This window comes from Cyberlindnera jadinii (assembly GCF_001661405.1).
Source record: "Cyberlindnera jadinii NRRL Y-1542 unplaced genomic scaffold CYBJAscaffold_34, whole genome shotgun sequence".
NCBI lineage: Eukaryota > Fungi > Ascomycota > Saccharomycetes > Phaffomycetales > Wickerhamomycetaceae > Williopsis > Williopsis jadinii.
In genome coordinates this window covers 3,583-15,353 of record NW_017963685.1, presented here as the reverse complement: position 1 = coordinate 15,353, position 11,771 = coordinate 3,583, and the positions used below count along the sequence as shown (strand labels likewise).

Genomic DNA, 11,771 nt, shown 5'->3' with positions numbered 1-11,771 from the left:
ACACACACGATGAAATTGCTTACTGATGATGAGATCGATGCCCATTGGTGGGTTGTTGCTGAAGGAGGGTTGATTGGGCTTGCTGCCGGTCTACTGGCCACCGGGGCCATCTTCAAGTACGGTGCATACAAGTACCCTGGGTTCCCAAAGAACTTGCCATGGTCCATCAGAACGGCGATCTTCATCTCGCCACCAACGGTGGGTATCACCATTGGTGCGGAGGAGGCGTCCAATGCATTTGATAGAGAGATGTACTCCAACGACTACAACGCAAAGCTCAAGTTGGAGGAGCACAAGAGATGGGCAGAGCTGCCATTGAGCCAGAAGTTCGTGCAAGGTGCTGCCAACAACAAGTACAAGATCATTGTTGGTGCATGGGCCGCTTCCATGTGGGGGTCATGGGTCTTCGTGGACCGTGATCCAATCATGACGAAGACTCAGAAGATAGTGCAGGCCAGAATGTACGCACAGTTCCTGACCGTGGGCTTGCTCTTGGGTTCTATTGGGTTGAGTATGTACGATGAGAAGCACAACGCTCCAGCCAAGGTTGAAGAGCTGCAAGGCTGGGAGAAGGTGCTACTTGAAGAGGAGGAGAGACAGAAGAAGGAGAAGGAGAATGGTAACGGTACTTACAAGAGAGCCAGAATCTACAAGGATTGAGCAGAGAGCTTCTCCTTGTTGTTTCTCCTGGTTGTTGTGTTTTTTTTTTTGTTCATTCATGAGGTTACGAGTCATATTCCCCTTGTACATTTCCCCTATATAAACGTTCTGTATACTAGCTATCATCATATCATTAAACGGTTCTCGCTTTTAGACGTGAATTTGTACGGTCATGTGTATAACTATGTCTCATGATCGTAGTAGTTGCTCGTTGACCCTCTGGAAGAATGCTTGACGGAACCTGAACGACCTGTTCATCATGAGGCTCTCAAAGGTTGGCCAGGTTTGTCCAGGAGATTGTCCAGGAGATTGGTGTATCCTGTCGACATCGGTGCCAACGTCCTGAAGTACCCAGCCATTAGACGTCCACCGTACTTCTATCAGCTCACCTTCAAGAGTCTTTATAGATAACCAGCCGTCGATTTGGTTGATGGCGAGCACAAAGGGGGTGCTATAGTGTTCGATTGCACTGCGATGCTCTTGCTCTTCCATGGCCTCTCCTGTATCTGAAACCGTAAGTGGACTGTGTCTGGTGGAAGGTGAAATGTTTTGAAATGACTATTTTACTGTGCTATATATGATATTATAATTATAATTATAATTATATAATCGCAATTATATAATCAGAACCTTGGTCTTCTCTTTCTTCCTGTGAACTTGGAATCGAGCGCAACGCTCTTACCTCTTTTCTTCATCAGCTCCTTCTTTCTGTGAATGAAGTGCTTCTTGCTCTCCATCTTCTTCTTCATCTTTTTGCCTATTTTCTTATCGTGATCGTTGACAGGTGCGTCCATCGTCAACCCGTTCAGATTCAAGGACTCTGAGCTTTGGCCCGCACTCAGCACCAAATAGTACTTCTTGTTTCTCTTACTCTCCGCGTCGTCGATGACCAGTCCACCTTGGAACCCTGCGACTTTTGCGCTGGAAAGGATCGCATCTATTTGGCCGTCATCGGAGGGATAGAACTGTGCAACGAACTTACCTCCCCTCTTCAAACTGGCAAACAGCGTGTTGAAGAACCTCATCAGCCTCCATTTGGGGTCCACGTTGGACGAGTCCGCATTGCACAGCCACTGTATCACGGATATACTTATTGCAGCGTCGAAAGTACCCGGTCTGAACGGTACACCGGAACCAATATCAGCCAGAAACAAATCACCTTCAACCTCCCTGTCGAGCGCCGTGGCAAGCATCGAAGGCGCAATGTCCATCCCACACCAAACGTGGCCCTCCTCTGAAAGGATCTCGCCTGATAGCCCAGAACCACACCCTATATCCAGTATGAAATGTGGCGTGGAGCTGAGATTCAACAGCTCCAGGGCCCTCAGCGTCATCTTGGCCTGGATGTGCTGAACTCTTGTCGAGGAAGTGTACTTCTTCGACTCAGAATCGTTGTAGAAGATCTCTGGCGGTGCGAGCTGTTCTGGACGCGACATGGTAGAGCTAACGGGACGCTGCTTGTAGGCGGTTCTACCCAGTTGTTGTTGTAGGACCTCAAGAGAAATTTTATACCTGACAAAAAACAGTGAAGCTCATCGCCCGTAGACATCGCACACAGAGGCCGGCGTGAAAATTTGACGCAGCGGATTACATAAGCCGCTTATGTAATAAAGTGATCTGGCTTATGTAATGTCGCTTATGTAAGCCATTACGTCAGCATCACGTGCTAGGTGCGTACGCAATAGCTGTTAGGGACAGCAGCGCCAGTAGCAACGGTATAGGCTCTCTGGTGATGGTGGGAAGATACACAGTACTTGAGGGCCTGGCGAGCACCTTCTCAAGCTACGCACCCTGTGGTGAGCCCGATTGGCTGGGGCAAGCCTATCACTCTCGCCATCCCCGCGTAAAGTCTCGTAACCCGACACTGCCTCGTCTCGGGAGCCCATCATGGCCGCTACACACCATCGGAAAGCGACTCGTTTACAACAGGCCACCATGTGGTTGCCCGCCCTCGTTCGTGCCATCGGCCAATGGCACCACCGGGACATGCGCTCTCTCTCTCTCTCTCTCTCTCTCTCTCGCAGAGCGGTTGTAATTGGTATCGCCCTGGCTGTTCATACCCTCGTTGTGAACCTACCCAAGTGGTGTCCTCCCACGCGTGCTAAACCCATTGCTTGACGCATTTTAAAGCCATTGTACAATACATCGGAATAGCATCAACACCGGAAAAGCATCAACAAATCCTCACAAACCCCATAGCGAAAAGCGTTTTATCGCCGCCTGCGTCATCGTAAGCCGCTCGCTCTCTCCCTCTCTCGTTTCTGTCCCCAGCGTCGTTGCGGAGTCTCGGGAAATTTGCATCACGCTGCTTCGGATAACACCCCCCTTCCCATTGGAAACGGGCTAAGAACCCAGCGTGAGGTCGATCCCAGCGTATCAAACCCCTGTATAGGATCACCCCTGGTTGCCGTGCTTGGTGCTGTGTAGCTGACAAGGTAAGAGCAGAGAGAACGGATCGAGACCCCTGTGTGAGTGCGTGGATTGGAGTACAGACGTGGTCCATTGTGTGCGGTATATAAGCGAAGTAAACAACCCCTTGCTTGTTTGAAGAAAGATGCAGCGGTACCTCCGTCAACTGTGTCAGAACCCCTTGGAGTCGAAGGAGCTCAAGAGACCTTCCCTTGCTGACAACACCGAGTATCAGTCGAGTGCTTCGACGTTGGGGACGCTGAGCTCGCCTGCTAGGGAACGAGCCGCTGGTGAAGCAGAGCTTGCTGAAGTAACAGAGGAGAGCGTGGAAGAAGGAGAGGAGACTTCTGTGATGGCTGACCAGCAGACGCTGGAGACGTACAAGACGTCCAGGAGGATCAAGGTCAACAGACGGATCTACAAGGGCAAGGTGAAGAGTAAGCTGGACGACGTGAAGTTTGAACATGCCCATAGCATTCTGGATGAAGTTGACACTACAAAGTCCAAGTACAAGGGCTTCTACGTGATGATCTGGTTCTCCATCGCCGTGACGAACTTGGACTTCATGGTGAACCATCTCCTGGAGCACGGGTTGGAGAGCGATATCCTGGCAACAATGGGCAAAGACCTGACCGCCGTGGCGTTGACGGACCTGGCGATGTACCTGTCAATGTACTTTGTTGTTGTGGTCCAGAAGGCCATATGCTGTGGATGGATCACGTGGCACGGCTCCGGCTGGCTAGTGACAAGTGCTTACGAGCTGGCGTTTACTGTGTTCTTCTTATACCTGGCACAGTGGAAGGACTTCCCGTGGATTGGGAAGATCTTCCTCTTCTTGCACTCGATGGTTCAACTGATGAAGATGCACTCGTACTCCTTCTACAACGGGTACTTGTGGAACATCGTCGAGGAGCTGAACGAGTCCAGGGGCCTCCTGAAGAAGTCAGACACGCTCTCGAAGGAGGTTGTTGACCATTTGAATGAGTCTGTGGAGTTTTGCCAGTCTGAGCTGGCGTCTCAATCAACCACCACGCCGTTCCCTGGGAACCTGACGTGGGGTAATTTCTTCCAGTTCACGATGTTCCCGACGGTTGTTTATCAGATTGACTATCCGAGAACCCCAAGGATACGTCCGCATTACCTGTTCAAGAAACTCGCTGCTGTGTTTGGTGTCATCATGCTGATGATTGTTGTCGCGCAGACGACTTTATATCCAATTGCGATGCGTGCCATCAGCCTCAGATCGCTGCCCTTAGCGGAGAGATTGTGTCATTATCCACTGTTATTGCTAGATACCATGCCGTCGTTCTTCCTGATCTATATCCTGGACTTTTATCTCATCTGGGACGCTATACTGAACGCAATTGCTGAGCTGACACGGTTTGCAGACAGAGACTTCTATGGTGATTGGTGGAATTGTACCTCGTGGTATGAATTCTCCAAGCTTTGGAACAAGCCAGTGCACAATTTCCTGTTACGCCATGTCTATCATTCGAGTCTAAGCGCTTTCCAGCTTAACAAACAGCAGGCTACGCTGCTCACCTTTCTACTCAGCTCAGTGATCCATGAACTGGCGATGTTTGTGATATTCCACAAACTCAGAGGTTATCTACTCATCTTCCAGATGCTTCAACTGCCTCTTATTTATCTACACAAATTACCATTCATGAAGGATAAGGATACCTTGAACAACGCCCTCTTCTGGGCAGGAATAGCTACAGGGCCTTCCATCATGTGTACATTATACCTGACTTTCTGAACCAATTTAGATGCTATGGCCCCGATGTATAATAGTCAATTCAAATCATTATAAACCAGCCGTTGTAGCTCCATCTACAACAGTTATGCCTGAATAGCGGAACAGGACCAATGGTACAGCACGCAGTTTTGGAGCATTCTAAGACACGCACACATTTACGTAGCTGGAGCAAATGGCAAACAAGGCTGAAACCTGGTTTAGCGAGCAAAATGAGACTGCCCAGGGCCTAGCGATAAAGGCTTGGATCTACCATTTTCTATACGCAACAACTGTCAATTGAACTGTGGAATTCTGCACACACGTGTACAGTATACAACAGTTAACGGTTCGTGCTTCTGTTTCTAGAAGAGTATAATACTTGTGCCGGCCTTGCCGTATCAGCTGGTGGCTCTGTATATGGATATCGCTGTCTTCCATTAGCTTGCTATAGTGAGGTATCATGATGGCTCCGGAACAAAAACGTGATAAAGATAATGGTGGTGTCATACGCCAGACACCTTTTGACGAGATGATTGATGGCGACAGCACTTATAAAGGCTTCTGCTGTACGTTTATGATGTTCATCGGGATGTACCTTTTCAAATTGGGCTGGGAGTACCAATTGCAGTATGGACACCTTCCAGATGACCTTATCCAAATACTGGGCTTGGATTTGGGGTGTATTGCACGTATGGAGATCTTGATGTACTTGGGAATGTTCACGAGTTTCTCGGTGGTTTCGCTCGTGAAGGTGGATCTACTGAACTGGTACTATTCAGGTTGGACATTCATGGCTCTGTACGAGTTGTTCTATCTGTTCTCTTTCAACTATTTGGTACGCAGGTGTGAATGGATCACAAGAGCATTGATATTCCTACACTCGTGTGCACAAGTAATGAAGATTCATTCGTATGCCTTTACTTTGGGCTCCTCTGCTCATCAACAACGGGTCACGTTGAGAGACTTCTTCATGTATACGATGTATCCAACACTTGTTTATGAAACCAATTTTGTTAGAACGTCACGTGTTCGTCTTGGCTATCTGATCAAGAGGATCTTTTTGATACTGGTCATGTTGTATTCGCTGGTGATTGTTATCGACTGTTCTATGGGCCCGATAGTGACTGAGATTGTACAAACCCCGGTAGTTTCAGCAACTACGGTGATTACGAATATCTTGAAACTGTTCCCCAGTATGTTCTTACTGTGCTGTTTAGCATTCTATCTCGTCTGGGAGTGCCTACTAAACGTTATAGCAGAACTGACGTATTTTGCAGATAGAGACTTTTACAAGGACTGGTGGAATTCAGGCTCAATATTAGAATTCTGTAACACATGGAACAGATCCGTTCACAAGTTCTTGAAAAGGCACGTCTACTTGCCCACTGTCAGGCAATTCAACGGGAACAAATTCTACGGAATAGTGGCTGTTTTCCTCCTTAGTGGGCTCGTTCATGAGCTGGCGCTTTTCGTCATTTTCCAAAGACCTAAGACACATTTCATCCTACTCTTTATGTCCCAGTTACCGGTCATAATGGTTCAGTCGCCGCAGTGGACAAGGAGCAATAGAATGGTTGCGAATTTCCTATTCTCCGTTTACATCGTTCTGGGTCCCTCGTTCCTCACAGTGATGTACCACATGTGCTGACGGCAGGCTGTCAGTGGCAAGCTGTCAGTGGCAAGCTGTCAATGGCAAGCTGTGCACTTGAATAGATGAATCCAACGTTAGGCACGCTTCGCTGCATCATGGGCATTACAGTAGCTGTGGTAACTGTAGTAACCCACCTTGTGAAGTAACCTCGGCGATCGGAAAACGCCAACGATCACGTAATATCTTACTAAGCGCCCGCCCCACAAAACTCACATAAAACAAAACCCGGTGTCCCTTGTGGACATTTGGTCAATTTGAAATAATACAGAGATGATCAGCAGTTCCCCTGCACAAGGATGAACCGTGTTACAAAGAGATCTACTATTTTTTTTGAGAATTCTTGTGAGCACTAAAGGACACACTTACATAGCTCATTGTGATGAATCAGACGTATCGACAGATGTCTACGTCACCTTACCAACCACCATTGTGTTGTCAGTTGTTCGTGCTTCGTTTGTGGGTCCCGTTAGATATCGCTCTAATAGACATTTTTTTTACGCTTTCAATTTACGTCGCGCGTTCGAACCTCCACCGTCGCCCTCAATACCCTCGCCAAATCAACAAACTGTACAACGCGGGTATCCAGTGCCCAAGGCTTGGGGGGCTGAGGACGTTAGGGCGGCAGAGGGAAGGGGGCTTATATTCCAACGACAATCCCGCCAACCTCGTCAGCGGGTCCAGATAATGGTGGAAAAGGTATAAGAAAGGGTGTTCTTCCCATTCTGGAGTATGACGAGAGGAGAGGAAGCGCCACTGATTCCAAAACAAACAATGTATCTGGCATCACTGGAGACCCGAAAGCACCTGCCATACGTGGCCGGTTCTGTTGTTTTCATCGTTGTGACCCTGCTGGTGAACCCCTGGTCTGTGGGTCACTTTATAGACCACACCGCTACGTTTGGTGAAGAAGCCGGGGACGGTTTGTTGTTGCCAATCACACGAGAAAACGCCAGTGCTATCTTCAACACCGTGCAAGGTGCTCTGAGAAACAAGAACGCACAGGTTGAGCCTATCGGTGTGAGTTTCATCCCGGCTTATATCCCGGAGGGAACGTTGTTGTACCATGGGAATGGCGATGGCCAGATCCCAGAAGGACTTGAATGGGTGGCGATGGACCATGAGTTCAGCTATACGTTCATAGCGGACAGGGGTGGTCCAACCATCGGGTGTGATGATGATGACGTGAAGAATGGTAAGGATGGTTGCACAGGGTTCCACTTCCCACCTGGCGAAGGTCATGAGGGCCCAGGCGGTCCAGGGGGTCCACCAGGGGGCCCAGGAGGTAAGCATCCAGGCGGTCCAGGAGGTAAACATCCAGGTAAACATCCAGGTAAACATCCAGGCCCACCAGGAGGCCCAGGTAAACCGCCATCCCATTGGAAACCAGGTAAGCGTCCAGGACCAGGCCCGCCAGCTCCCTCTGGCGGTTCCGGCCATACCTCAATGTTGACCTTCCGTGTAAGAGAACCTCTCAGCCGTATGATCCTGTTAGACGGCTCATCTGCTGCAAAGACCACGTCTGGTGAGATGGATCAACAGTTCTTGCTGGCCAATATGAAAGACATTGACAACCCGCTGTTTGGGGAGTTCGAGGCTGCCGAAAGAATCTGTGAATGGGGGAAGTCGTTTGGATTAGATGGCTTTATCCGTATTGAAATGGGCTATGAGGCCGTTATCTGTGACTTCTTTGACAAGTTGGAGCTGGTCAGCAATATAACGGTGGATTGGGCCAATAACACCTTGAATCTACCTATCAAGCTTTCTGATGAATCTCTGAACGAAGAGTACACTGATCTCTTCAAAAGCATCAGTGCCATGGAAGGCTATGATCAGATAAGGGCAGGTAACGTCCATGATAAGAGAGATGGCCGTATTCTGCTGGACTTCTCCAAGTTCCAGACCATGCTCAACAGAACGTATGTTGGTACAGACCCTTATACGAGGCGTATCTATAACGTTTCGTCTGATCTTCGTGAAGGTATTAGAGACGACTTGGCTCGTGTGCTGAAACCAGGCACTAACCCTTACCAAAGTACAAACTGGCAGTTGATGACCACGGAGATTGTTGAGAAGTTTTCCCCAATTTTGAGGCTCATCAATCAGACACTCTCCAGTGATGAAGCGACGGATCTTGAAAAGGCTAAGAACATCACCGTTTTCACAACCAATACCGTGAGAAGATTCGCACAGTGGTCTGGAGCAGATGTTTCCATGGAGAGCGGTTTGGAGCGTGCCAAACTGTTAGCTGTGAAAGAATATGCGCATCCGTTGGAGCCAGTGGCGTCTGCATCCGATGCTCTGATCTATTCGTCGTTGCACAAGGTTACGGAAATGATCGTCGATGCAGTGTTTGAATCATTCACCGTTTCTCGAACAATCATTAACAGCTACTTCTTGAAGGAGGACATTGACTTCTCGCCATTGGAGAAATTACAATCCGATATGATTGATTTACTAAACACGCTTAGATGGGACTCTACATTTTACAGATGCTCTGAGACGTGTGCGTGGGACGAGGTTTGTTATACACCTTCTTGGGGGCCATCTCCGTTGGGCTGGGGTCAGTTCGGCACATATGAAGATGCGGATGGGAAAAGGAGAATAGAGCCTGATCTTCGCTGTGTCAGCTATAAAACTATACTAGGACATGGTGGTCGACCATTCTGAACAGATCTGTCGTTCTGTGTTCTGGAAAGGGTAGATATCGGACATTGAAACAGATATTTGTCCATCAAACATTATGTGAATACATATGCATCGGCATGCCTATGCTACTCCTTTTGGTGTGGTACGCTAATGCAGTAGTTGAACCCAACAGACTGTGTGTTTTACTGGGTGATGTAGGTGTCGAGACGATCTCCTTCAACGCATAAACGTTTCGACTGAGGAATGTGAGCATCACCGAAAACCCCATCCCTTTGCACCCATATTGGTAATAACTGAACTGCTACCATGATCTAGTGCCTTGCGAGGCACGTCTCTTAAACGAAGAACGTCCATTTGGTCTGCTGTTGCTGCTCAAGCATGACTCTTTCACGGATATGTGAGGTTAAATTAGCGGAGATGTGAGGTTAAAGTTAGCGGAGGTGTCGAGATTTAAGGAGATACTGGAATTAGAAGCTAATTGAGGCAGGTGGTGTCTGGTTTGTACGTACACCAGGGTGTTTACTCTCGTATTTCCCATGGTTAAATGGCCAGTGTTCCAGAGGGTCTTTTACTGCTGCCTTGGACTGCAGATTGGATTGAGGTTATCCTATCCAATGCACATTGAAGTTATAAGGACCACGCTGTGAATCTCGGGCGCATCGCCGCACCTGTGGAAACTGCTGCCATTTCTCTTGTAAGGGGGTAATCCATGGAACGAGTGCCACTGATACTGAACTGCTTCTATCACACACTCTGAAGCAGTGTGTTATGTGTTAACCTTTTCCCCTATTCACCACGTTTGGACCAATAATAATTGTTCTTTTAAAGAGTCTAAGGTGCTATACAGTTTATGCACTGTTCCAACTTTATCGTTCAATCACAACTAATGAAATGCCACCGTGTGCTCTCATGAAGCAATTTCTTGGAAAGATCCGCGTCTCTTTCAACAAGCTTTGAGGCATCTCACGAGGCTCCATTTGAAAACTGGTACACTCAATAGATTTTGAAGGAAGATGTTGTTTTAGTCGTATTTTTTAAGTGCGCTGGGTGTATTTCAGGTGCATATGCATGCCGACGATCAACTAAGCACCAAAAGGTGAAAAAACACCCTCAAAATGGTGGCATGCACTGTTTTGGTGGGTGGATGCGAGATTTGTCGGACTATATTGCCTAATTGGAACTTATGGTCTGGCCAAGTCCAGAGACGAGCCATGAGTGTGTCTCCTATACCTTTGGAAATATCGATATGTTCATGGTGCCCGCGTTGACGCAGGCAGGAGGGAATACATACAAACGCGCATTATCGGAAAGATCTACTGGAGTGTGGGAGATTCAGAGGATGGAAAGCCCCTAGAAACAATGGCTAGGGCATGCTTGTCCCGAGCATCACTGTACATACATATTCAGAGTTTAAAGGTTGAATGTTAAGACTGGAAGAATTGCATCAGAGTTAGGGGTTATTTGAGCCGATGCGCACTTCAGCATCACTGCCCTCTGTTGCCATCTGAAGGTACTATCCAGTGACCACAGAGGCCATGTTGAAATGTCTTGGACTAGTTAATATCTGAACTGCCAATTTCATGTTCACTGGACCCAACGTTTCCTGTTTTTGGCTAATATGAATGCAGTATTGCCAATTTCCTCTTGCCTAATTGTGCACTCTACATAAAGGCACATGTCGTTTTGAAACCCTATGTCCAAGCATACACAGCTTTGCACGAATAAGAGGTTACCAAATGACGGGATTCCTTAACCGTGGAAGAAAGAGGGAAAGGGTGCCTAGCTCAGTGGCTGCCACTTCAGCATGCCACCTTTCATTAGCTCTCTAAAAACATCATACACATGGACAGAGTCTGATCGGGTGTTCGCAATTTGGGTGCTTTCAAGATGACCCTTCATTCCAGTGATGTCTTTGGAGAGTGAAGTCCCTGCGCTGCCAACTCGTGTGCGTGCTTATAAAAGTCACATAATACAGATATTTGGGAGATCTTTTGTTGGCTATAACCACCTAGTGAGCACTGGTGAGTTAAGGACTTAAGGGAAATAACAAGAACGTGAATCAGTTATAGAGCACGAGCATGTACATGTGCATAGATGTTGGGACAATAAAGAGAGAACGCGTTGGGTTCGTCATGCTCGCTGTGTGTCTCCTTCATGCACCCTACCAGTATAAACGCTTTCAGAAGGCTAAGAATGCATGAGTGAGCATACCAAGACTCCTATGATTGAATCAATCGCCAACACATCTTTCCATGAAGCCAGAACAAGAGAGGCTCCGTTAGTTCAATCTGTCTTTTGATCTAGGTCTGCTCTACAACAGTGACACGGGCTCAATTTCGTTGCAGCTAGCAATCAACTATGGCACTACATACTCTAGGGCATATAACTGAGGTTTAACACTGAACTGAGGGTCGAGTCTCGACCCTCAAGCCTGGTATCCATGTGCCCATTGCAAGAGCCAGGTGCTTTTCCGATGCCTTCGTTCGTGTTGTCAATCCAATTGAGCATTGGTTACACGTTGCTGTTGCTTTCTGCCATCTCATGTTCCTTGAAAGACATACATGGTGGGCTCCTCGGGGTTCAGCATATAATCCTCGAATGGCATAGACGTCACCACATACTACACAGCCAACTGATGTATGGCACATTTCTTTACACATGGTGTGC

The 11,771-nt window shown here is 47.8% G+C and overlaps 6 protein-coding genes across 6 annotated transcripts; 4 read left to right on the top strand and 2 right to left on the bottom strand.

The window, feature by feature from the left end:
• Positions 1-9: 9 nt before the first annotated feature.
• CYBJADRAFT_109654 (HIG1 domain-containing protein) lies at positions 10-603 on the top strand (the record flags this gene model as incomplete). Its single annotated transcript, XM_020212060.1, has 1 exon — positions 10-603. A coding segment is annotated over one exon (594 nt), but the record flags the coding sequence as incomplete, so codon positions are not given.
• A 125-nt stretch (positions 604-728) lies between these two features.
• CYBJADRAFT_170107 (uncharacterized protein) lies at positions 729-1,176 on the bottom strand. The gene has a single exon (XM_020216072.1). It carries the CDS (start codon positions 1,150-1,152, stop codon positions 850-852), a length of 303 nt encoding a protein of 100 aa, XP_020067669.1. The 5' UTR covers positions 1,153-1,176; the 3' UTR covers positions 729-849.
• Positions 1,177-1,283: 107 nt separating this feature from the next.
• Positions 1,284-2,096, bottom strand: CYBJADRAFT_133187 (S-adenosyl-L-methionine-dependent methyltransferase; the record flags this gene model as incomplete). The annotated part of the gene is made up of 1 exon (XM_020213096.1): positions 1,284-2,096. One exon carries the CDS (start codon positions 2,094-2,096, stop codon positions 1,284-1,286), a length of 813 nt encoding a protein of 270 aa, XP_020067668.1.
• A 763-nt stretch (positions 2,097-2,859) lies between these two features.
• On the top strand, positions 2,860-4,886 carry CYBJADRAFT_170105 (acyl-CoA:sterol acyltransferase, isozyme of Are1p). The gene is made up of 2 exons (XM_020216071.1): positions 2,860-3,384; positions 3,406-4,886. The coding sequence occupies exons 1-2, from the start codon at positions 3,215-3,217 to the stop codon at positions 4,826-4,828; spliced, it is 1,593 nt and encodes a 530-aa protein (XP_020067667.1). The 5' UTR covers positions 2,860-3,214; the 3' UTR covers positions 4,829-4,886.
• Positions 4,887-4,968: 82 nt separating this feature from the next.
• CYBJADRAFT_170103 (uncharacterized protein) lies at positions 4,969-6,559 on the top strand. Its single transcript, XM_020216070.1, has one exon. The coding sequence runs from the start codon at positions 5,268-5,270 to the stop codon at positions 6,453-6,455; it is 1,188 nt and encodes a 395-aa protein (XP_020067666.1). The 5' UTR covers positions 4,969-5,267; the 3' UTR covers positions 6,456-6,559.
• A 670-nt stretch (positions 6,560-7,229) lies between these two features.
• Positions 7,230-9,125, top strand: CYBJADRAFT_178978 (uncharacterized protein; the record flags this gene model as incomplete). Its single annotated transcript, XM_020216967.1, has 2 exons — positions 7,230-7,608; positions 7,777-9,125. 2 exons carry the CDS (start codon positions 7,230-7,232, stop codon positions 9,123-9,125), a joined length of 1,728 nt encoding a protein of 575 aa, XP_020067665.1.
• Between the last annotated feature and the right edge of the window lie 2,646 nt (positions 9,126-11,771).